Here is a 24,012-nt window from a genome sequence, read left to right on the forward strand (position 1 = left end):
GGGGGGGGCAAGAGCTCCAACGAGTCGTTTAGTGGAGAAAGTGAATACTGCTGAATACACATGCTTGACAGAGATGCTGTATGCGAAACCAATGTGAGTTTGGAAAATTGCACAGTATAAATCTATTTTAGTATACCTCAACAATGTAATTATGATCAGTGGAAATGGCCATGACATGGGCCCTTTAAGTGCTTTGACAAAAAATCCATAAAAAAATGTCATCTGTGGAAGCCGTAGTACTGTAAAAAGCACGACCAATCATTTTAGCTGGCCCGGCTAAAATAACTGGATGGCCTACCTGCCTGTCAGCCTTCCATCTGTGCACAAACTTATCTCGTGCCCTCATTGGTCATGTGCGCGTTCGTTTGTGTTGGAGGAGGGGCTCTATAAGGAAGTGGCAGATTTTCTCCGGTTGTGTATTTTCAAATTCTAGCGCACTCGAGCCGGTTTCTCAAACTTACCTACCCTACCTTTAAGGCAGATGCTATTTACACCCGGGTCGCCGTAGCTAACAATGCTATTTAAACCCGGGTGTCCGTAGCTAACAATGCTATTTACACCCGGGTGTCCGTAGCTAACAATGCTATTTACACCCGGGTGTCCGTAGGTAACAATGCTATTTACCCCCGGGTGTCCGTAGCAAACAATGCTATTTACCCCCGGGTGTCTGTACCTAACAATGCTATTTACCCCCGGGTGTCTGTAGCTAACAATGCTATTTACCCCCAGGTATCCGTAGCTAACGATGCTATTTACACCCGGGTGTCCGTAGCTAACAATGCTATTTACACCCGGGTATCCGTAGCTAACAATGCTATTTACACCGGGTATCCGTAGCTAACAATGCTATTTACACCCGGGTATCCGTAGCTAACGATGCTATTTAGACCCGGGTGTCCGTAGGTAACAATGCTATTTACACCCGGGTGTCCGTAGCTAACGATGCTATTTACACCCGGGTGTTCATAGCTAACGATGCTATTTACACCCGGGTGTCTGTAGCTAACAATGCTATTTACCCCCGGGTATCCGTAGCTAACGATGCTATTTACACCCGGGTGTCCGTAGCTAACAATGCTATTTACACCCGGGTATCCGTAGCTAACAATGCTATTTACACCGGGTATCCGTAGCTAACAATGCTATTTACACCCGGGTATCCGTAGCTAACGATGCTATTTAGACCCGGGTGTCCGTAGGTAACAATGCTATTTACACCCGGGTGTCCGTAGGTAACAATGCTATTTACACCCGGGTGTCCGTAGCTAACGATGCTATTTACACCCGGGTGTTCATAGCTAACGATGCTATTTACACCCGGGTGTCTGTAGCTAACGATGCTATTTACACCCGGGTGTCCATAGCTAACGATGCTATTTGCACCCGGGTATCCGTAGCTAACAATGCTATTTACACCCGGGTTTCTGTAGGTAACAATGCTATTTACACCCGGATATCCGTAGCTAACAATGCTATTTGCACCCGGGTATCCGTAGCTAACAATGCTATTTACACCCGGATTTCTGTAGGTAACAATGCTATTTACACCCGGGCTACACATTAGATACTGTTTTGGAGGTATTTATGGAAATGTTCCTTTGATAACTTCATTCCCTTGTGCTGCTGCGTCAAATTGTAATTCCCCGATGGTGGATGTATAAAGGCACATCGTATCTTAAGCACTGTAGCTATTTACACCCGGGTGTTGTACTGTAGGCCTATGCATCTCTTCTTGCTCTTTCTACAATGGCCTGGTAAGGTTACCTGAACATCAGGGACAAAGAACACCTGTGCTATATTGTGAACATGGCTGTAAGGAAATGTCCCACAGACCCCCCTGATGAAAGGGGAATTACAATTTGACGCAGCAGCACAAGGGAATGAAGTTATCAAAGAAACATTTCCATAAATACCTATACATCCAAAACAGTAGCTAATGTGTAGCCCGGGTGCAAATAACATTGTTAGCTACGGACACCCGGGTGTAAATAGCATTGTTAGCTACGGACACCCGGGTGTAAATAGCATCCCCTGCTGAAAAAACCAGCTTAGACCAACAAGGCTGGTCTGGCTGGTCTGGCTGGTCAGGCTGGTAAACCAGCCTGACCAGCCAGTCAATATTAGGCTGGATTAGTTTGCTGGTTAAGAGGGGTTTTGGACACTTTAGCTGGTCAGGATAGCTGGTTTGGTCACAGTGGTCTAGCTGGTCACCATTAGCTGGTCGGGATAACTGGTTTAGCTGGTAAAAGCTGGTGGTCACAGTGGTCTAGCTGGTCAGGATAGCTGGTTTGGTCACAGTGGTCTAGCTGGTCACCATTAGCTGGTCGGGATAGCTGGTCTAGCTGGTAAAAGCTGGTGGTCACAGTGGTCTAGTAGCTGGTCACCATTAGCTGGTCGGGATAGCTGGTTTAGCTGGTAAAAGCTGGTGGTCACAGTGGTCTAGCTGGTCACCATTAGCTGGTCAGGATAGCTGGTAAAAGCTGGTGGTCACAGTGTTCTAGCTGGTCACCATTAGCTGGTCCGACTGGTATGATCTTGAGTAGAACTTTAACTGGGATTACTTGATGGTGAAGCTGGTCATATATGATGATGAAACACTCTCACCCAATTGCAGTAGCTCAATGAACATCTATCATTTCAGATCAGAGCACCTACCTTACCAGAAAGGTACCAGAATGTATAGAATGTCTGTAAATAAATACTCATACATCAAATGATTAGAAGCAGGAAAATAATTTATAACACACAATGAACATTAACACACATTTGAAAACATTTTCAAAACACCCATTACTTCATATTTTTAAGCAATTTCCTTCAACTGTTTCTTTCCGTTTTTCACAAGGTCCTGTATTTTTTGTGAAATGTAGTAACCGGCCAACTTCTCCTTCTCGGTCTTCTCCACGTTTTGTGAATTCAGCCATCCTCTGAAGCACTCTTGAAAAGAGAAAGGAAAAAACAGATTACATTTTAGCTTTGTGTTATGATTACTTAAATATGTGCACTGTGAGATGAAAAAAAAAAATGTATCAAGTTTAGTTTTGAACATTCACTGTGATTGGGTCTATTGTCCACGCAATACACCGTATTTAATTTTTTATTTAATATTCTGTTCTTGTAAATATCATATTCTATTATATTACATGTATATAAACTTTTTGCACTACTTTTTATTTTGTATTTTTGTATTTTATTGTATATATTGCATTGTTGGAGGAGCTCAGGTCAGAAGAATTGCATTGACATTTCTACACTGTAGCTGCTGAGCATATGAGAATAAAAGCTTTGAATCTTGAATCCAACACTTTTTTCAGTGGAAAATCCTGAATTGTAGGATACTTTGGCCATAATAATGCTTTATGATTACATTTCTAGTGAGAAGTGTATATTTTACTTTCAGAATCTTCCTCCAGTGGATGTGCACCTGCGTAACACATGGTGCCTCTTGTTTGAACAATTTTTTAAGCGATTTGTAATCTATTCTTGTCGACTTGCAGCCTAAATACAAAGATAACTCCACTCTCCTACCACTGCTTACCTCTAATGAGCCTTGGTAGAACTAGTGTCCGAGTCATGGGGTCCAGAACGGACTGAAGACATGTGGAACAGAGTCATAGGGTCCAGAACGGACTGAAGACATGTGGAACAGAGTCATAGGGTCCAGAACTGACTGAAGACATGTGGAACAGAGTCATAGGGTCCAGGACGGACTGAAGACATGTGGAACAGAGGACAGGCATGGTTCCATGTACAGGGAACTTTTTGAACCTTTCTGCAGCGATGAATAAAGAAAACAAAGAAGACATTTTTAATAATAGTAATGATGGTAACAACAATTATATTAGTATAACTATTTATATAGCACTTACAGAATTGCAAAGTGATTCTCACAACAAAAATAAAGAACAAAACAATATCAACAATAAAAAAACAAATGATTATAGGAATGTTAAGAGACAAAGAAATGATAAACATTCTGAGAGGCCGACTACAAAAGCTAGACTCAATGGCTCTTGATGACATCAATGAGCAGTCCCAATAGATGCTGTGGTATAAAAAGAAATAGGTCCAGATTTCTTCTATTTTGTGTTGGATGATTTGTTTTATTGATTGCTGATGGATGTATATATATAGGGTTTATTCAACAGCAGTAAAGCATTAAGTTGCTAAATTAACGTACACTGAACTGTTAAACAACTTACCACTATTTAGGAAAGGCTCTGATCAGGAGGGTTGACTAGTAGGACAGCAAAGAGGTGGTGTCATGTACAACCATTGGTAGATGTTACACCTGAAAGAAAGATAAGGAAATAAGAGAAGACAGGAGGACAAACATCCTCTTAAGTAAAAGACCAAATCAAGTCAAGCTTTAACCTGAGCCTGTTTTTTCAGTCTTTACAATGCACTGTTGGAAAATACCTTCCAAAGGCTACATTCAAACTCAATACCATAAATAACTGGGTACCAAAGTGCTTTACCTGATAGAACACGTTCCACACGGAGCAGCAACCATCCGGCTCGGCCTTTTGCTGCATATCATCTCCTCCCTCTCCACTGTTTCCAGTAGATCAGTTTTATTGGATAGTAGACTATCCAATAAAACTGAAATTCCCCAAAAAATCATATTAAAAAAAAGTTAAAAACAATAACTTGCTTTTGGCATTGAAATAGATTAGATTAGATTAGATTAGAATCTCACCTTTTTCCTGGATGTCAGGAAGGCGTTCCCTTCAAGTCCGCAACCAGTCATAGGGGTTCAAATGCAAAGCCTGAACGATGACAAGAGCGAGATTTACATTTTACAATTATATTTTTAATTCATACCAGAGCAGTGTGTACGACATGCAAAGAACAGACAGACTCACACACTTTGGTGATGTCCTTATCTGATAATGTTTCATCTTTTAGCAGCAAAGTAACATTACTCAAAGTATATGTATGTTTTGCATCTCCTCAACAATGGTCTGTATCATTGAGTAGAAAAAAACTGTCCCCACAATTTCAGGTAGATTAACACACATTTGTAAGAAAAGTTTACAATGAAGCACAAAAACCCTCTTTGTATTAAGCTAGCTGCATCAGAAAGTACAGCTTAACATGCTAACCTTTGGTGGAGAGCTACAGTTAGCTAACTTCATGTTCAACACAACACCTCTAATGGCATTACATTGACGATTTTAAACAAAACGTAACCCTCTCAACTTGTAAGATAACGTTAAGTTAACTTACAACTTATAGCTGCATCACGTTTTTCAGGGGAAACACAAACTGCAGAAAACGTTAGCTGCTAACTATTGTTAGCTAAGACAGCTAGCCTCCTAGCAAACGTAAGGTTAAGTTAACATTAACGTAACGTTGTAAGAAAGCAAAACGAACCTTCGAGAAAGCTTTTACTCTCAGACTTGGTGAAATTGTGTAGTGTTGCTTACCTCCAGAAGGACTTTTAGCGCGTTTCCCAGTAGACAGAGCTGTCAGAGCGGTGCCTCTCAGAAGAGCAGCCGCTGGGCGGAGTCACAGAAACGTTCAACTGATCTTCACTCCTCGACCGTTAGTGCCAGTCAAAACATACCGCTTTGTTTCAACCACTGCCGTGTCGCCGTTCCCCCGTGTCCCGCCCTCTCTGTCTGTCTGTGTCTATTTCAGTTTTGCTAGCAAGACTGCTGATAGACCAGCTTCACCAGCTTCACCAGCATAGACTAGCTAAAACCAGCATAGACCAGCATGACATCCATGCTGGGCTATGCTGGTTTAGCTGACCAGGCTGGTCTTGAACCAGCAAGAACAGCCTGGCCAGCTTGTCCAGCCTGGTAAACCAACTAAACCAGCCTAACACCAGCCTAACACCAGCCTAACACCAGCCTAACACCAGCCAACACCAGCTAACACCAGCTAACACCAGCTAACACCAGCTAACACCAGCTAACACCAGCTAACACCAGCTAACACCAGCTAACACCAGCAACCATCTTAAACTGGTCTATGCTGGTTTTTTCAGCAGGGTCTGCCTTAATTAATATCTCGATCCAGTCATAGATTTTAATGCAATTCACCTTTTAATATTCCACATAATATTATGGTTTAGTTTGAAAATAATCCTAAACAGGTATATTTTCTGCAACCCACACCTTCACCGTTATTGTGAGAAGTACCAAGATCCAGCATTATTCAATATCATTCAGTTAACAGACATGCAATATCTTCATTTTTGTTTTTTATAAATATTTCCCGTCTCTTCACAGGGGTCGGGGGGGATTCCTCTGGTGAGGAAGGTGTGTTACGCTGTGGGGGGGGGTCCCGTACCAGATCACCACGGCAGCCATCAGTGTTTCTCTGCAGATATTTCTACTGGACGTCGTGCAGGTAAGACATACATGCTTTTACTTTCTATAGAGCGCTTTGACAGTATGGTATTGGTACTTTGTTTGCAATAAAATGCTTAAAGGTCCCATGACATGCTTTTCTGGTTATCACCCGTCCCATTGTGTGTTATGTAGCTTTTTATGCATGTAAACAGTCTGGAAAGTCACAAACCCTCAAAGTACACCCTGTAGCGAGTAAAACTCTAACACAGAAAATACCTGTCTATGCTGCCCCAGAACACCTCGTTGGAGATTTCTCTTTTTCCATTTTTTTCTTCCTGAGTATAGTGACGTAACGAGTATAGTGACGTAACGAGTATAGTGACGTAACGGCTCCGCGGATTGTTCCTCACACACTCTCACTCATCTTATATTTTCTCAGCCGCGGCTCCGCGGATTTCCGCAGCCTGGCTGTGTGTGTGTGCTCAGGCTGAGTTCTGCGGTGTCTCGCTGTCTCGCAGTCCCCACGCAGCAACCAGGAGACGACACCAGTAATCCAGCTCACACTTTCCGCTCCTCGATCCTCAAAGGGCGGAGCAGCAAGCCCCGCAACATCCCGCCAACACGGCACCCAGACCCCACGCAGCATTCTCATCTGTTTGTCATTACTGGTGTCATTTTCTGGTTGCTAACAAACGCCATTGTAACACATAATCACTGATGTTCCGCTGTAACGGTGGTGGACTCATCAGAACAGAGTAGGTGAGCTGACCAATCAGAGCACAGTGGGCTCACAGGGAGGGGGGGGGGGGGGCAGGAGCTCCAACAAGCCGTTTAGGACAGAGAGTGAATACACATACTATACAGAGATGCTGTATGAGAAACCAATGTGAGTTTGGAACATTGAACAATATAAATCTATTCTAGTAGACCTCAACAATGGAATTATGATCAGTAGAAATGGCCATGACATGGGACCTTTAATACTTCTTCTTTAACCTCACCAACAATTATCTGTTTTTACTTTACCTTATGCATCTATGAAGATTTCAAAATAAAGTACACTCCACAGATTAAGCCTCATTACACTACTCAATACTTTTAGTTTAAAGTGGAACTATCATGCTATATTTGAATAATATAGTGTAGGACCATACCTATATAAGGCATATTTATACTTTTTTCTTTTCAAAATACCAAACAGATCATGCATTTTAGCCATGCCTCATTTTGCTCAATTTGACATTTTTTAGCTCTGTTTTTGCAAGGGCAGATTCTGTGAGAACAGCACCACCTACAGGCCTGGCATATGTACTACAGCGTCTCCAGCGCTTTCGAACGGCAATGGCCGTGGCTGTCTCCTCCTGATTGGTGGAGTTGGCCCAATAGCCGTAGCGCCACTCTCCTGACGTCAGGACAGTGTTCAAATCTGGATCCGTTTTTATCAGATCCGTTGCAGCCCCTTTTTTAGAGATTTGGGTATGGAGGAAAATAGAGAGGGTTGTGTTTTCTGACACTTGGTGAGTTCCCTGGAACACCGGGGACACATATTCATGTATAAAAGACGTACAAAAGTGCATTTTGCATGATAGGTCCCCTTTAAGTTGCTGATTATGTAGCCTACTTCTAATAAAGTAAGGTTTATTATGTCTAGACATAGTGGAGTATTTTCACGTATCTGAATACTTTTTCCACTTTTGCAAAATATGCTTTTACTACACTGCCCTATGTGGATTTCAAAATAAAGTGTCCTCCTCAGATAGAGGCCCCCTCTATGTCTGTGGTTCTGTTAATTAATCTTAACAACATTTTACTGCACATTCATCCCTTTTACTTTCAGTGAGGTTTTCATCACTGCAAAACATATCTGTATTTCTCACTACTGCTCTGGATTTCAAAATAAAGTGTCCTCCCCAGATGGAGGTGTCCTCTGTGTCCGTGGTTCTGTTTGCGAGCCGGGCCTGGGACGCGCTGACGGACCCCCTGGTGGGATACCTGGTGAGCCGCAGCCGCTGGACGCCCGTCGGCAGACTCTCTCCATGGTGGGTCTGTGAAGCCTCTGACTTCCTGTTTCCTCCTCAGGCTGTGATGTATTAAAGGTCACCTATTATGCAAAATCCCCTTTTTGTGTCTCCTCTGTGTAAAGAGATTCTGAAAGTTTCAGGAAAAAAGATTCTCTCTCTTTTTGTCCTGATCCATTTATATAAAAACCTGTCTGAAAATGAGCTGAGCAGATTTTGGCCACTTTATGATGTCATAACGATCATTTTGGCATTTTGGATTTTTGGCTTGTGTAACCATTAGCCAATCACCAACCAAGGTAACCCCCCCCCACCTTATCACCTGAATCTCCTCCTAGAGCACCATTGTGTTCTTTTTAACCAAATCTCTCTCAGAGGGGCGTGGGGAGGGGCTCCTTATTTTCATCTAAAGTAACAGACAGAGAATCAGCACTTTGGAAACAGGGCTGAAACAGAGGGGATTATGGGATGCTGCAATGATCTGTTTGGTGTTTGGAGGCAAACACTTCAGAGACATGTTTTGTATATATCTGAGACCTGTAATATATTGATGAAAAACAGTATAATAGGGGACCTTTAAACAGAGAGAAGGCCATGTTGTTTCTCATCAGGTTGCTGCTCTCCACTCCCTTCTCGATCCTGTCCTACCTGCTGCTGTGGTTTGTCCCTCGAGGGTCCGCGGCCCTCACTTTGATCTGGAGCCTCACCACCACCTGCCTGTTTGAGACCCTCATGAGTGTAAGGCAGCGATACAGGATCTTATCACTTAATTTAAGAGATTCTGCTAATTTTTTAATTTTTTAAATTTTTTACATTAAAGAGTACTCTCCTGCTGATGTTCAGGTGTATATCAGTATGTAGTGTCTCTACTTTAAAGAGTCCTCTCCTGCTGATGTTCAGGTGTATATCAGTATGTAGTGTCTCTACTTTAAAGAGTCCTCTCCTGCTGATGTTCAGGTGTATATCAGTATGTAGTGTCTCTACTTTAAAGAGTTCTCTCCTGCTGATGTTCAGGTGTATATCAGTATGTAGTGTCTCTACTTTAAAGAGTTCCTCTCCTGCTGATGTTCAGGTGTATATCAGTATGTAGTGTCTCTACTTTAAAGAGTCCTCTCCTGCTGATGTTCAGGTGTATATCAGTATGTAGTGTCTCTACTTTAAAGAGTCCTCTCCTGCTGATGTTCAGGTGTATATCAGTATGTAGTGTCTCTACTTTAAAGAGTTCTCTCCTGCTGATGTTCAGGTGTATATCAGTATGTAGTGTCTCTACTTTAAAGAGTCCTCTCCTGCTGATGTTCAGGTGTATATCAGTATGTAGTGTCTCTACTTTAAAGAGTCTTCTCGCTACCGTCACTTCCTGTTTTCTCCTGTCTCTACTAACAGTGTTACCACGTGCCTTACGTCTCCCTCAACATGTTCCTGGGGGGGGGGCAACAGAGACAGAGACTCCGCCACGGCCTATAGTAAGACCACCATCACCTTAGAGAGAAAGAGATCCACATCAAGAACCAAAACTATAATAATATATCTGATAATTGATTCTAATTGAAAGCAATATGCTCTCATCTTGAAGAGTACTATTTCAATTATATTTTTCTTTAATTTATTTTTTATAAATAATTTTATTTTAACTTCTTTATTTATTATTTATTTGATTTATTTTTGTACTTTCTTTTTGTTAAAGGTCACCTATCATGCTATTTTTAGGCAATAGCTAGGTCTCAGATATATACAAATATATAAAAAACATGTCTATGAAGTGTTTTGCAGAAAATACCAAACAGATCACCCATTCTAGCCATGCCTCATATCCCTCTATTTCACTTCCTGTTTCTAAAGTGCTGATTTGGGGTATAAAGCTTTAAAAAATAAAAGATTGATAAAAAATAAAAAAGGAGGGGGCTGAGCTCATGCGGGACCCGGCAGCTACTGTCTAAACTAAATACTGCCGTGATGAAACGCCATATCATGGATTATCAAGGATTATTTCTGAAACAGTATGGAGCTCAAAGGCTTTCTCTCTTGCCGGTTATACCACAAGGTGAGTTCCTTTTTATTTCCTGCTTCTTCACACACATGCTCTCCAGTACAGGTTAGCTCTGAGTGTTAGCGATGCTAATGCAAACACCGACCATATTACGTCCAAAACAGTCGGGTATTGTTTCTGATAGCAACGTTTCTGATAGTGCCGTGGGTCCACATTTCAGATATTACGTCATATCGGACGCAAATCTGGATCAGCTCCGTTGTAGCCCCGTTTTTAGAGATTTGGGTACGGAGGAAAAGAGAGAGGGTTTTATTTTCTGACGCTGCGTGAGTTCCCCGACACACCGGGGACACATGTTTATGTATAAAAGACATCAAAAAGTGCACTTTGCATGATAGGTCCCCTTTAATTGAAAAAGATAAGTAAGTCAAAACTCCAACGGGGAACTTTTTTTCCAAAACATCCATAACATTAATCTTTTTGCATCTTACACATTATTTATCTAATAGATAATTCCAATTACTTGTATACTGTATAGACTCTCCTTGCACTATTTCTATTCTATTTTATTTGTTTTATTGTGTTGCACTGTTGGAGGAGTCTGTGAACTAAGATTTCCATTGATATATCTAGATTCTACACTGTAGCTATGTACAAATGACAATAAAAGCCTTGAATCTTGAATCTTTTACTATCAATTCATCCTTAAGTGGGCCTATATGTTGCATTCAAGTAAGGTTTTAGAAAGTGATATTTACTTAGTAGTCTTAGTATCTTCACAGTGTGGTATTTTACTGAAGTAAAGTATTTAAATACTCCTTTTCTTATTATTATTCCTGTCAGGAATGAGTGTGGAGGTGCTGGCGATGCTGTTCGCGTCTGTGATTCAGGGTCAGGTTGTGTCTGTTTACAACGCAGAGAAACAAGAAGCCTGTCAACATCTGGACTCTGAAACAACATCAGCTTCGCCTCCAGCCGCACCGCTGCAGGAAACGGTAAAACTGAAGTTAAGACGTGGAGAAAACTCGAGTTTCAGGAGCTGCCCGACTGCATTCCTCCTTATTGTTCTCAAACAGTCCCAGGGGTTTCCTGTTACCTGTACTTAAGTGTGTGTGTGTGTGTGTGTGTGTGTGTGTGTGTGTGTGTGTGTGTGTGTGTGTGTGTGTGTGTGTGTGTGTGTGTGTGTGTGTGTGTGTGTGTGTGTGTGTGTGTGTGTGTGTGTGTGTGTGTGTGTGTGTTATTAGCCTAGAGGGATAAACTGCCATGATAATAAATAAATACATGGCTCAAGCTATAAACAGAGAAAGACGGAAAGAGAACTCAATAATTAAGTTAATGTGGGATTTGTTAATTTTAAAATAAACAAATCCACCGAAGTATTTTAATTTTTACATTTATTGGGTTGTTTATTAATTAAGAATTCACTTTAGTAAATGAAATAGAAAAGAAAACAAGAAAATACCCAGCAAACAAACACAGCAAGCTCTTAATAAACAAGATATGAATTAATGTCTGATGAACACAATGAATCAATTGGAAATAAAAACGATTAAAGTGGAAGAGATGACATGATCTAAAGGCAAACGAATCCCAAAAGGATTAACAGAAAAATAATTTTTACATTTATTTTAATTGTTGAACCTGTGAATGTATTCCTCCCCGCAGCGGAAGGCGTTCCTGACCTCCTCTCTGGTGATGGGCTCCGTGTTCTTCCTCTGCAGCCTCGTGCTCTTCTTCGGGGTGAAGGAGCAGCGAGGTGAGGCGTCCAGGAGACACTGATCACATATTAGAAATAACACTTACTTTACTTTCTTTACCTCATCATGTTCCACTCAAATATAAAGAATATTTAGCCTTGTTTACCCGTGACAAACAAGGCTAAATATTCGCTACTTTTCAAATTACTACCATACAAATAATAACTTAGTCTGCTTAGAAAGCTGAGGGTGAAGGCTAGGTTTCTTTTTCAGAAACAAGTCCTGTTTCTCGCTTGAGCCCAGGAAAAGTCTCTGTGACCTTTTGACCTGAGCTGGACTATGGGGATCTGATCTATATGAATGCACCTGCCCATTGCCTGATCAAGTTAGATGCCGCCTATCACAGTGCACTGAGATTTGTTACTAACTGTAAAGTACTTACTCATCACTGTACACTGTATGCCAGGGACAGGTCTGCCTTCACTAACTGTTCGGAGACTCAGTCACTGGTACATGTTCATCTACAAAGCCATGTTGGGTAAACTACCATCATACATCTGCTCTTTGATCTCACAGAGAGTTGAAAGTAGCTATTGCCTGAGATCACATTATGTGTTTTTATTACATGTACCAAGTGCTGGGACTGTTTTAGGCACTAAAGCTTTTATGTGCGCAGCTCCTCTAGCTTGGAACACTCTGCAAAAATGTTTGAAACTGAGCATTTTGGTTCCCCTGCATCATTTTAAAACTCGGCTGGATGAAATGCTATTTGATACTCTTGGTACCTGTCATTGTGAATAGATTTGTAAATTGTACCCCTGTCATTATGTTGTATGACGTCCTTTTTGTTTTCTGTTGTATTTCTGTTATATCGTGCTGCAGGTCTCCCTTGAAAAAGAGATCGTTGATCTCAATGGGATTTCACCTGGATAAATAAAGGCTACAAACAAACAAGTTATAAGATATAACTCGGTGAAAAATAACATTAATAAAATAAAATAACAGTGAATTTTTTTAATGAAGACTATATGATTTATTTGTATTTTATCTTATTTGTATTTTTCATGTTTTATTTATTTCTGTTTTTTATTTAATTGTAATTGTTTTAATATTTATTTAAGTACAATTCTTCTTTCTGTATTAATGATATTTAATTGTATAATTATTATTTTTGGCTAATGGTTGCACAACCCAAACAAACATTGTGACATCAAAAGGATCAGGACTTAAAGAGAGGGGTCTTTGTTCCTGAAACTTCAGAGTCTCTTAACACAGAGGGGACACACACATGTTTATGTATACATACATACACAAGTGGATTTTGCCTAATATGTAACCTTTATAGAAAGTGTATGCCATGTGTGTTTAACTCAAAAAAGTCCGTGGTGGTGCACGATGATTTAACTGAAGTTCATTCTGATTGTTCCTGGTGTTTCTCTTCTTTCTCTGATGTGTTATCTTGACTTCACCTGCAGCTCCTCTGGTCTCTGAGGACATACAGCGTCCCTCCTGTCTCTCGTCTCTGAAGAAGATGATCCGCCACGCTCCATATCAGCGGCTGCTGCTCGGCTCCGTGTTCAGCGTGCTCGCCTTCCAGGTCCACTTTGGGTTGCATCCCTCTCACCCTCAGCACTAATGAAGAATGAGATCATATCAAAAAGACTCGACCTGTTCAGACATCTCTGCATGACTTTGCTTGGTTTTCAATGTTCTAATTTGGTTCTGTTTTTAAAAGTCGTGTATGTATTTAAAAGTCAGAAAAGCACAATATATCTTATCTTTTTTTACCCTGTGTCTTTTATCTCAGATGTCCTTGGGTAACTTTGCCCTCTTCTGCAGCCATGCAGCGGGGCAGGGGGGGAATTTCCAGCTCCTCCTGCTGGTTCTCCTGGTGAGGTGCAACACACATGATATGTATATAGTATTAGGGATGGGAATTTGAAAGCAAATGTATATTCGAATATTCGACCCCCATTAAACGGTTAACCGAAACCGAAACCGAATTTTTTTTTACAAAAAAGAAAAAAAACATTTAATTTAGAAAAATAAATAAATATAGAAACCAAGTCGAATTTGTCAAATGTATTGAACTGGTGATCACAGTTTGAACAGTTGACAGCTATAGGCCTACAGCTTTCATGCTTAAAACATAACTTGGTTTTCTGATGGATTTGGACATAAACGTGAGTGAAGTATAACCGGACGCGAGAGAGAGAGATCAGCACCTGCAGCTCTGCCCGCTGTGAGGGACCGGTTAGCGGAGCAACACACACCTTTAGACCTAACACACTTAGCTATGGCACTGTATATATATTCATAACTCATATTCTCATATTCGAACACCTGAATAATTTCGAATATTCGAATAATCGTTCCCATCCCTATATAGTATGCAACATTTAAAAAGCCTTCTTTAAAGGTCCTCCATATGTCTGCAGGCCTCTTCCTCGGCAGCGGTCCCTCTGTGGCAGACAGTTCTTCTGAAAATAGGAAAGAAGGCCACCGTTCTCATCGGACTCTCAGTAAGACATCACAGATATTAAACACGATCATGAGAGTCGTTTTCCCACGCCTTCGCTCTCCCTCTGACCGGTTTCTGTCTCAGCTCTTCATCCCGGCGGTGATAATCGTCGCCTGTGTCCCTCTAACCTCCCTGTCTTCCTGGTGATGTGCGTCCTGATGGGCTTCAGCGTGGCGACCATCTTCCTGCTGCCCTGGTGAGTCAGTCTCAGACCTGCTGCCTGTAGTCATTTTGAGTCTCTTCTTGGTTTGTGTGTGTGTCTATTCTGCTGTTTCTGCTGGTCTTTTTGGTTGTTTTGCTCTTGTTGTGGCCATTTTGTGTCTCCTTGTGGTTGTTTAGCACCTTCTCATAGTTGAGTTTTTGTCTCATTGAAGCTCTATGTAGACGTTCTTGTTTCTAAAATAATTGTGTATCTTGCTTTGTGTATCTTTGTAGTCATTTCGTGTTTTTGCAGCTGTTTTGAATCTCCTTAGGTTGTCTTGGTTCTTCATAGTCATTTTGTGTTTTTTTAGTGGTATTTCTGAACCTTTTCATTGTCATTGCATCTCATTGCAGCTGTTTTGAATTACTAGAAGTCTTCGTTTATGCGATCAATTTGTTCCTCTTTTGAGTTGCTCTGTGTCTCTCTGTAGTTGGTTTCTGAACCCTTGTAATCATTTAGTGTTGATTTATAGTGATTTTCTGTCTCGTTGCAGCTCTTAAGATTTGTTTCGCATCTATGGGTGTATTTTGTGGTGACTGTGAGTGTCTCTGCACCATGCCCTGCTGCAGGTCGATGCTCCCAGATGTGGTGGATGACTTCTCTGTGAAACACCCGTCCTGCAGAGACCTGGAGCCGCTGTTCTTCTCCTGTTATGCTTTCTGCAGTAAGCTGGCAGGAGGCCTGTCTGTGGGCATCTCCACCCTGATATTACAGTGAGGCTTTTTAGTATTTATTGACTTTGTTTGTCCCATACATGCTCAAAACACCAAACGAATGACTTTGCAGGCAGTATACAGTAAGCAAAACAAAACAGAGGAATCTTGAATCCAGATTAAAATATTAACATGAATGAAAGACGAAAAGTATCATTTTTTTTAAGTAAGTTAAAATTATAAATATTACAGAAATTAATTAAATTACATTTTAATAAAATAAAAACCATTTAGTCTAAAAAAAAAAAAGATTCTACTTAAATAAATATTAAAACAATTCAGATTAAATTCAATAAAAAAAAAACATATAGTCTTCATATAAAAAAATTATTAAAATAATAATATTAAATTAAAATACAAAATATATAAAAAAAAACATCCAAAATAATATTTTATCCACCCTCCAATTATTCATATATTATGTGTGTACATTTGTCACATCCCTGTTCCCCCTGGTCTGCAGGTTTGTGGGTTACAGAGCGGGTGCGTGTCATCATGAGGGGGGAGTGGCGACGGCTCTCACCGTGATGTTCTCCCCGGTGCCCGTCGCTCTGCTGCTGATCGGGATGTTCTTCTTCCACTCGTACCCCATCAATGAGAGGAAGTGTCTGCAGGAACAACTGACCACAGATCAGTAAGTTGATGTTTGAGTAAACGATCCTCCCAGGAGACGGAGCCACAAACCAAAAAAACATTGTGACATCACAATGTGGCCTAAATCTGATCCTCTCATTTTCAGACAGGGTTTTATATAAATGGATCAGGACAAAAAGAGAGGGGGTCTTTGTTCCTGAGGCTGAGGTGTTACATGTTTATGTATAAAAAAAGACATGAAGAAGTGGATTTTGCATAATAAGTGACCTTTAAAGTGTGATGTGTAGTCCCTGGCAACATGCTCGCGGCAAATAGGGGGCATCATTACACCTCCAATACTTGGTCTGAATGATTAAGCATCAGTTATGTATTTATTTAATGGTGTATATATTTTTTTCGTATAAATATAAATATGTTTTATCCTATTGCAGCTATATTAATTATATTATTTTTCCTCCAGCCCTGAAGCCTCATCACCACCAGACCTGAAAGAGGACTCAGAGCAGCTGCCATCAACGTCACATTATAACACAAGTTACAATCCAAACTCATCAGCAGGTCATGATAAACAATCCTCAGTCAAATCATCCGGACGTTCACATGTATCATCAGAAAACAGCAGGTCTAAATCAGTTCTTAAATCAAATGTAAATCCTCAGAGTCAAACCTCACCGCAGAGATCAGGAGAGGAGAAACGGAGCAGAAATGTTCCTGAAAATAATCCCAGAACTTCATCGAGCAGGTCACACGTGAGACCCAAAATATCCTGGGTATAGAGAGGACACATTGAAGCAGAGACTTTTAGAAAAGAGACACTACTCTGGGACCTGAATCTAACACTGAATACTTGATTTTTAACTCTATTCTTATACATTTTCTATTTTTAAAGTCCTCTGCAAAATGTCTGCACCTGTTCTTGCTCAAATAAACAACCTTTTTCAGTCTGTCATTCATGGTGCTGTTATACTAATGTGGATGGATGGATGGATGGATGGATGGACGGACAATATATTCTGTATGATTGGTTTCACTGATGCAAGACGGGTGTATCGTTTACTCAGATTGCACAAAAAAGTAGTGTTATGATGTTGGATGATACAAAGGTTAAGGTAAAAGCAGATCATCTGTTCCAATTGCATACAAAATGATTGGGTCGTTTTTGCATAATGGTTGTGTGTTCTCAATACCATGACAGTGAGAGTGGTCAGATGTTTAGAAATGTGTCAAATTGTTGGGCTTTTTTTCTTTTGCACAATTTAATTAATTCTATGTCTAATTTCATGGCTTTAAGAAAAGCAATAAATACACGGGGAATTTTGAGAAAGCAAATGTTTTGTTTTTTCAAATTGAAGGCCACATTTGATATTATCATTATGTTAAGACCTGAATGTTTTGATCATGACAAGTCAAACAATACAGAAAAGCATCCCGCAATGTTCGAATTACAGCGCAGAAAAAAAAAAATGGTGTGTACTTTATAACAGATGGAACCCACGTTTTATCAGATTCAGAGCCAGTTTAGCTTGTAGGTTACCAAGGCAACGTTAGGAACAACAGTTAGATAGCCGTTTGACTGTTGTTGTTTTATTTACTAAATATGCTGTTTCTTTAGAGCAGTGTTTCTCAAACTTTTTCATACCAAGGACCACTTAACCAATACAAAAACGCTCGCGGACCACCTAACTCCACAAATATCCAAAATCACATCGTTTTTCTAGAACAGATTACAAATCGCCTGAAAATGGTACTAACAAGTGGCAACATGTGTGATGAAGGTGTTGCGCGGGGCTATATCATGAAATGAAACTTAAGCTCGCTCCATTGCGGAGATATTCCTGCGAGAGTGCGGAAAACTTACATTTATTTATTTCAAATGTGAAATGTTACCAATATACTCACGGACCACTAGGGGGCGCGCACGGACCACCAGTGTTCCGCGGACCACACTTTGAGAAGCACTGCTTTAGAGGATCCAGGGTTCTTACACCTTTTCCAAAGTCAAATTCAAGCATTTTCAAGGTGCATTTCAAGCTTATCAAGCATCTTACAGCTGTTGTAAATTACATATTTATATACACATACTTATCCTCAAATGATTATTTCCCTACCTCCCATTAAATCAGATGTTCTTTATGCTATAAACGACCAAATGTGTGTTTCGTGATAGCATTCTACATGAGGATGATCAATTACAGTAAAGAAAAATAAAACAAAGTGTAATATTTCAAAATGAGTGACCCATCTGTAAGTAGACTGGGCATCCCATATAGAGAACCGCAGTGACGCGTCCTAAAACCCGGAAGTAAACCTCTTCCGGTTCCTTCGACAAAAACGCAATGCAATTTCTCCATAGGATTTTGGAAAATAGCTGGAAATAAGGTCTGTGGTGGTTGAGACACATTTAAGAGACGGATCACGTTTTGTTCAGCCGGATAATATCCACATCTCTTATAATTTTCTAATCATAAATCTATCGATCATAAATCTATCCATTAGATTTATGATTAGAACATTATAAAAGTAGGGTAGATATGTGGATATTATCCGGCTGAACAAAACGTGATCCGTCTCTTCAATGTGTCTCAACCACCACAGACCTTATTTCGAGCTGTTTTCCTAAATCCTATGGAGAAATTGCATTGTGTTTTTGTCGAAGGAACCGGAAGAAGTTTACTTCCGGGTTTTAGGACGCGTCACTGCGGTTCTCTATAACCTGGCTGAGCCAATATACAACAATCCGCGATATAACTTTTCAATACATTCTTTATTAACATGTTGGAGGTCCTTAGGTTGGCAGTAAACATAAGGCTCTCCCAGGTTAGGCCAAAGGGTGCATTATATGCACACATATACTGTATAAACTAAAATGTGAATTTTCCTTCACATTGAATCAGCAATCAGAAATTATGCAAATCAAATCAACTTTCAATCAGTCTTTTAGCTCCTTGAGTTGAAAAAGCAAACAGAAAACCTGCACAGAACACTGCACTGAATCATTCAAGGTAAGGCTAAACAGCATACGGCCTATCAGGGAGTGTCTTTCAGTTCCTTGAGTTTGTCAGTTAGCTGTCTCTCCAAAGTCTCCAGATGTCTTTCCTTTTCCTTAGCAGCTCTTCCAAGGCCATTGGGCTTGGAGATGAAGCTTAGTTTTCTTTTTATGAAACTGTGTACTACTTCTACTCCACTACAATTCAGAGGTAAAGGTGTACTTTGACTCCACTACATGTATTTCCCTTTAGTTACTTTACAGATCTGGATGAATGATGTGAAATATAATCAAGTGTTAAATCAGACTTTAGTTCCACCTGGAGTAAATTCACAAGCTACCCTGCAGTATACAAAGTCATTCAAACTAGCTGCACCTTTACCAGCTTTGAGAACACTTTAATGATCAATCATTATAAAACATATCATATGGATGGAGCCTCAGTGACCTTTGAGATATAACCCTCTTTCAATCCCAAGAAAACATTCCTCCTCAAAGACACATTCACCTCCGACAGACTTTCACTTGTGGACTAGAGTTATCCTGTGGATGAACTCAAGAAACACTATCTCCGCCTTCAAGGCCTTCCCCTTCCCTCTTTTCCAAAGTGCAGCCTCTCCTACTAATAGGTGCAGATAACTTCCACCTCATTACCCCAACCAAAAGAGTTTCTTTCGGTCCACAGGGGGCACCAATAGCCCTCCAGCTAGGTTCAAATACAAGATCTCACTCCTCACCCATCAGTGCATCCACGGGAACGCTCCTTCATACCTCAGAACTACTCTCCTCACAAACCTCCACACGCAACCTCCATTCTACAACAAACCATCTGCTTTCCCCCCCAGGACCAAACTCCGCACTGTCTGAGTCGGAGGACTGATCATTTATTCCGGCAAATTACTCAGACCTACTAATTAACCTAACCGAAGTTATTGAGTCTATGTAAGTTTGCTGCTTGGCTCAGATCCACCAATGTCAGCAAGATCTCACCTCTATTAACTCCCCGAAGAACCAGGTTCAATTAACTGCTGTTTCAATTCAGACGACCCTCTTAATCTGTTTAAGCGATCCCGAAGGATTTTGATATCAGTAAATGAGGTGTGGCCCTACCTAAGTGTGAGTGTGGCAGGGTGCAATCGTACCTTTGAAGCAGGAGAGGAGAGCGCTGATGTCTTTTAAGTTGTCCCAATCCAAAAGGTGGGATCAGTTTATTTGAAGAAAAATAGGTGCAAACTTATACAGGGTTTTTACCTTCTCTCGTTACAACATTATAATCATACTAAACATATCATGCTGGGGTTATTTTCTAATCTAAAACCTTAATTCATAGTTCACCCATTAAAGTCTTCCGACAAAATCCAAAACGAATTTCCTCACAGACCGACGGGGTTAACATCCACACACTATGGCCTGACACATGTAAGAGGTCAGTTCCTCAAAATGTTCAGATTGAATTCCGACATAACCCAGAGGGATCTCCTCGTGGATCGAAGGTTCTAACATTCACAGCCTATAGCCTGACACATTTAAGAGGTTTGCTCCTCAGAATGATCAGTTAGAAATCCCCTTTAAATGATAAGTTGGAAATTCGACAGAACCCAGAGGGATCTCCTCGTGGATCGAAGGTGCTAACATTCACACACTATGGCCTGACACATTTAAGAGGTTTTGCTCCTCAGAATGATCAGTTAGAAATCCTAAGTTTTAAAACTTTCATCCATCCATTTACTCAGCATTCAATACACAGAGATTCAACCAATAGTTACCAAGTTTGAGAGAACCTTACCGAGAGCAAAAACCCAGCTCTCCAGGGAGAGAGCTTTACCGGGAGAGAGTATACCCACCTCTCTCTCTCTCTCTCTCTCTCTCTCTCCTAAAAAACAGGATAGAAAAACCCAAAGACACCTCCTCCATACCCATATTTGTGGAAACTGGGCATGGCCTCTGATGTACAGGACTAGACATATTATATGGCTATGGCATAAGACACACCTTCCCATGTTTGTGTAAAAAGGACATGACCCCTACTCCGCAGGACTTGCAAAATATTATTCTCGGCTATGACATAACCACCTTTTTGGGGCCTCAATGTATTTCTCCTTAAGTCAGGAGCCCCCCTCCCTGTGTACTGCTGTGAGGGGAGAGGGAAGAAACTGTCTCTCTTCTCTTATCAGTGACAGCCATAAACCATTATAGGCCTTACACTCAACTTAACAAACCACTTTCTTTATACTGTAAATATAGAAAATCATAAAATATGAAGCATTTTCATTGTGGGCTATACAAGAATATAATTGATTATATTTGATTATAACTAACTTTCGTTTTAAGTATTCATCCTAATATGGAGATCTCAACAGCACCATGGGGGGGCTTTCTGTTCACCTGTGGAATTCCCTCCCAGACAAACTGAGGACTCCACAGACCACTGACTCCTTTAAGAAGGGCCTAAAAACCTTTCTTTTTTAAAAGCCTTTTATTAAACTTGTGTTTCTTTAAAAAAAATAAAATAAGTATATGATGCCCCTTGTAGCACTTTGAGATGACTTTTAGCAATGAAAGGTGCTTTACAAATAAAATGCATTATTATTATTCTTCTTATTATCATTAGGTTGGACACTCCAAGGGCCCCCCCTATTCAGGAGCCATCGGATGCCCCCCAGAGTCTCTTCACCCCAACTGGAACCCCCGATGCCGAACTCAGTCGTCAGGTGGAGAAACTATGGCAGATAGGAGTCCTCCCCTTTCAGGAAGAGCAAGGCATCACCAGATCCAAGCGCCCCTCCAGTCCAGTGGACCCCCTTCCAGCAGCTCATTGACCGGATCCTGCGTCCCACTCTCAGTATGCAGATATCCGGATGACAACATCGTTCAAAGTGAGGTGTTGGGGCAGGTAAAGGCGGGGCTCCAAGCTAACCTGAAGAAGAGTGAGTTGGGGTATCTGGGGTCGATGGAGTCTCCTCTTTGGTGCCGGGATGGGTGGGAGGTGGTGGTAGGTAGCAGCAGGTGTATGTGCAACACATCTTTCTTCTTAAGAAAAGCTTTAAGTACAATTGACTGTTTTTGTTCATTTAATATTGAGGAGAGCTAACAGGAAGTCTCTCATCAGCGGCAGCCTTCTTCTTTATTTTCCAAAATGCCTCCACGCTCCTCTTTACGTCTCAAACTCGCCCCGTGATAAATAAACTGAGAACAAATAAAACCTGAACTTACAGATTTGTCTGGAACACCAGGAAAACGTGTTGAAACCTGAATAAATAAACTTCACACGGTACGACCTCTCACCTTTCTGTGTGTCTTCACTTCCTGTCACCTGAGAGGAGAAGGAGAGAGAGAGAGAATCATGATGATGATAAAACAAAGAGAAACAGACAGAATGATGAAGAGAGAAAGAAGAGTGTTGTTTTCCTCTGAGGTCACGCTCCATTAAAGAGTTTACTATCTTGATGAATGGAGGATATGGTTTCAGTACTCACAGGTCTTCTGGATCGTGGCTCTGATCCACTCATCATTGATCCTGTAGGGATGAACACAATCCAACAGTTTAAGATCCAGTTTAAAATAAGTGTTTGTTCTTTGAGTCAGCTTCAGAGTCCTGATCTCATGCTTTACATCCCATCATATCTTGTCTGCAAACACTACGACTGCCTGCCACAGCTCTCAGCTGCATGACAGGAAGTAACCACTCATTGGTCTAGAACAGGGGGGGTCCAAACCTTTTTCACCGAGGGCCACATACAGAAAAAATATATAAAGGTCTGGGCCGCTCTCTAGAGGTTTACTGCCTCATATGTTAAGTTATAAGTCAGGAAACTCAATCAAATGAAGGTAAAGGATGCTTGTTACTTGAGGATGCTTTAAGAAACAAAACAGCTCTCAGCTCTCCAGAGGGTTTACTTTATTCTGTTAGCAGCTCATTCCTTAAAGCAGGATCTTCAGATTGATTATAATTACAGGAAATATGAAGGGTTTATTTCACGCTTGTTATAAAAATAAGTTATTGGGCTTTTTTCTTATCAAGTTAGATTTGTTAGGAAATGTTTTCAGCTTTAATTGACTGAATTTATTTTAAAGGTGGGATTATTAACACATGAATACTACTGTGTAATATATGTGTACATATATATTTAAGAAGTACAATACAAGACAAGCAGAAGTTTCCTTTGTGGGCCATATTCCATTATACTTTCAGAATTTGCTGAGGGCCGCATTTGGCCCCCGGGCCGCAGTTTGGACACCCCTGGGCTAGAAACTAAAAACATCCCATAAGAACAGACTACCTTTCCCACTCTTCTGTAAAACCCCATATGTCTGTTAGAGAGTGGATTACTAAAGTGTGGCTTTGCATGTTCAGCTGGCCTTCTATAGTTGATGGAAGAATGAAAGAGCCTGCAGTCAGTGGGTAACATCACTGATCTGTTTCCCCAGCTAGAGAAACACCTCCCTGTGGTTCATACAATACTGCTGAACCAGCAGAGACCCCTTACTGACCTGAGGGTCTCCAGTCTGCAGTCTGGACTCTCCAGAAGATCTCTCAGCAGCTTCCCATCTGAATCCTTCAGATAGTTGAGACTCAGGTCCAGCTCTCTCAGATGGATGTTGGACTTCAGAGCTGAGGCCAGAGCAGAACAGCTGATCTCTGACAAACCGCAGCCCCTCAGTCTGAATAAAGAAAACATGATGAGGATACAAATCAGTTTATAATCAGATGTGTTACTCAACATTGAAATGAATTGGAACAAAAACATGTCTTCTTCAGAAAGTCAACTTTATCCTGTAAAACTAATATTACTTCAGATGAACTTTATTCAGACGTTATCTTTACTAAATATTAAAAACATAGATTTACTTTTAACAACTAACATCTATTACAGTTCCTTTAAGAATCAGTCAACATTTATCTCTGCAGTTCTTACTTTAGTACCTACAAATGAAAGTATGAATAAAAGAACATTTACAACTTTATAGATGTAAGTTAATTACGTAGAAGAA

General features: G+C 40.7%; 1 protein-coding gene and 3 long non-coding RNA genes across 4 annotated transcripts; 2 read left to right on the forward strand and 2 right to left on the reverse strand.

Annotated features, from left to right (window-relative positions):
* Positions 1-2,840: 2,840 nt before the first annotated feature.
* LOC117477486 lies at positions 2,841-3,631 on the reverse strand. The gene is made up of 2 exons (XR_004555347.1): positions 3,539-3,631; positions 2,841-2,937 (listed from the first exon to the last, which is right to left on the reverse strand). It is a non-coding gene; the product is annotated as an uncharacterized LOC117477486 (long non-coding RNA).
* Positions 3,632-5,721: 2,090 nt separating this feature from the next.
* On the forward strand, positions 5,722-16,954 carry LOC117477468 (sodium-dependent lysophosphatidylcholine symporter 1-like). The gene is given in 17 exon segments (XM_034124144.1): positions 5,722-5,760; positions 6,240-6,284; positions 6,286-6,360; positions 8,217-8,341; positions 8,932-9,058; positions 9,704-9,760; positions 9,762-9,783; positions 11,151-11,302; positions 11,973-12,063; positions 13,480-13,601; positions 13,812-13,895; positions 14,443-14,526; positions 14,610-14,634; positions 14,637-14,721; positions 15,297-15,440; positions 15,904-16,074; positions 16,495-16,954. Coding segments are annotated over 17 exon segments (1,764 nt in total). The 3' UTR covers positions 16,811-16,954.
* A 3,283-nt stretch (positions 16,955-20,237) lies between these two features.
* LOC117477475 lies at positions 20,238-20,725 on the forward strand. The gene is made up of 2 exons (XR_004555346.1): positions 20,238-20,553; positions 20,686-20,725. It is a non-coding gene; the product is annotated as an uncharacterized LOC117477475 (long non-coding RNA).
* An 817-nt stretch (positions 20,726-21,542) lies between these two features.
* LOC117477474 lies at positions 21,543-22,529 on the reverse strand. Its single transcript, XR_004555345.1, has 3 exons — positions 22,497-22,529; positions 22,306-22,333; positions 21,543-22,206 (listed from the first exon to the last, which is right to left on the reverse strand). It is a non-coding gene; the product is annotated as an uncharacterized LOC117477474 (long non-coding RNA).
* Between the last annotated feature and the right edge of the window lie 1,483 nt (positions 22,530-24,012).

The sequence above is a fragment of the Trematomus bernacchii genome, unplaced genomic scaffold (assembly GCF_902827165.1).
Source record: "Trematomus bernacchii unplaced genomic scaffold, fTreBer1.1, whole genome shotgun sequence".
NCBI classification, from domain to species: Eukaryota; Metazoa; Chordata; class Actinopteri; order Perciformes; family Nototheniidae; genus Trematomus; species Trematomus bernacchii.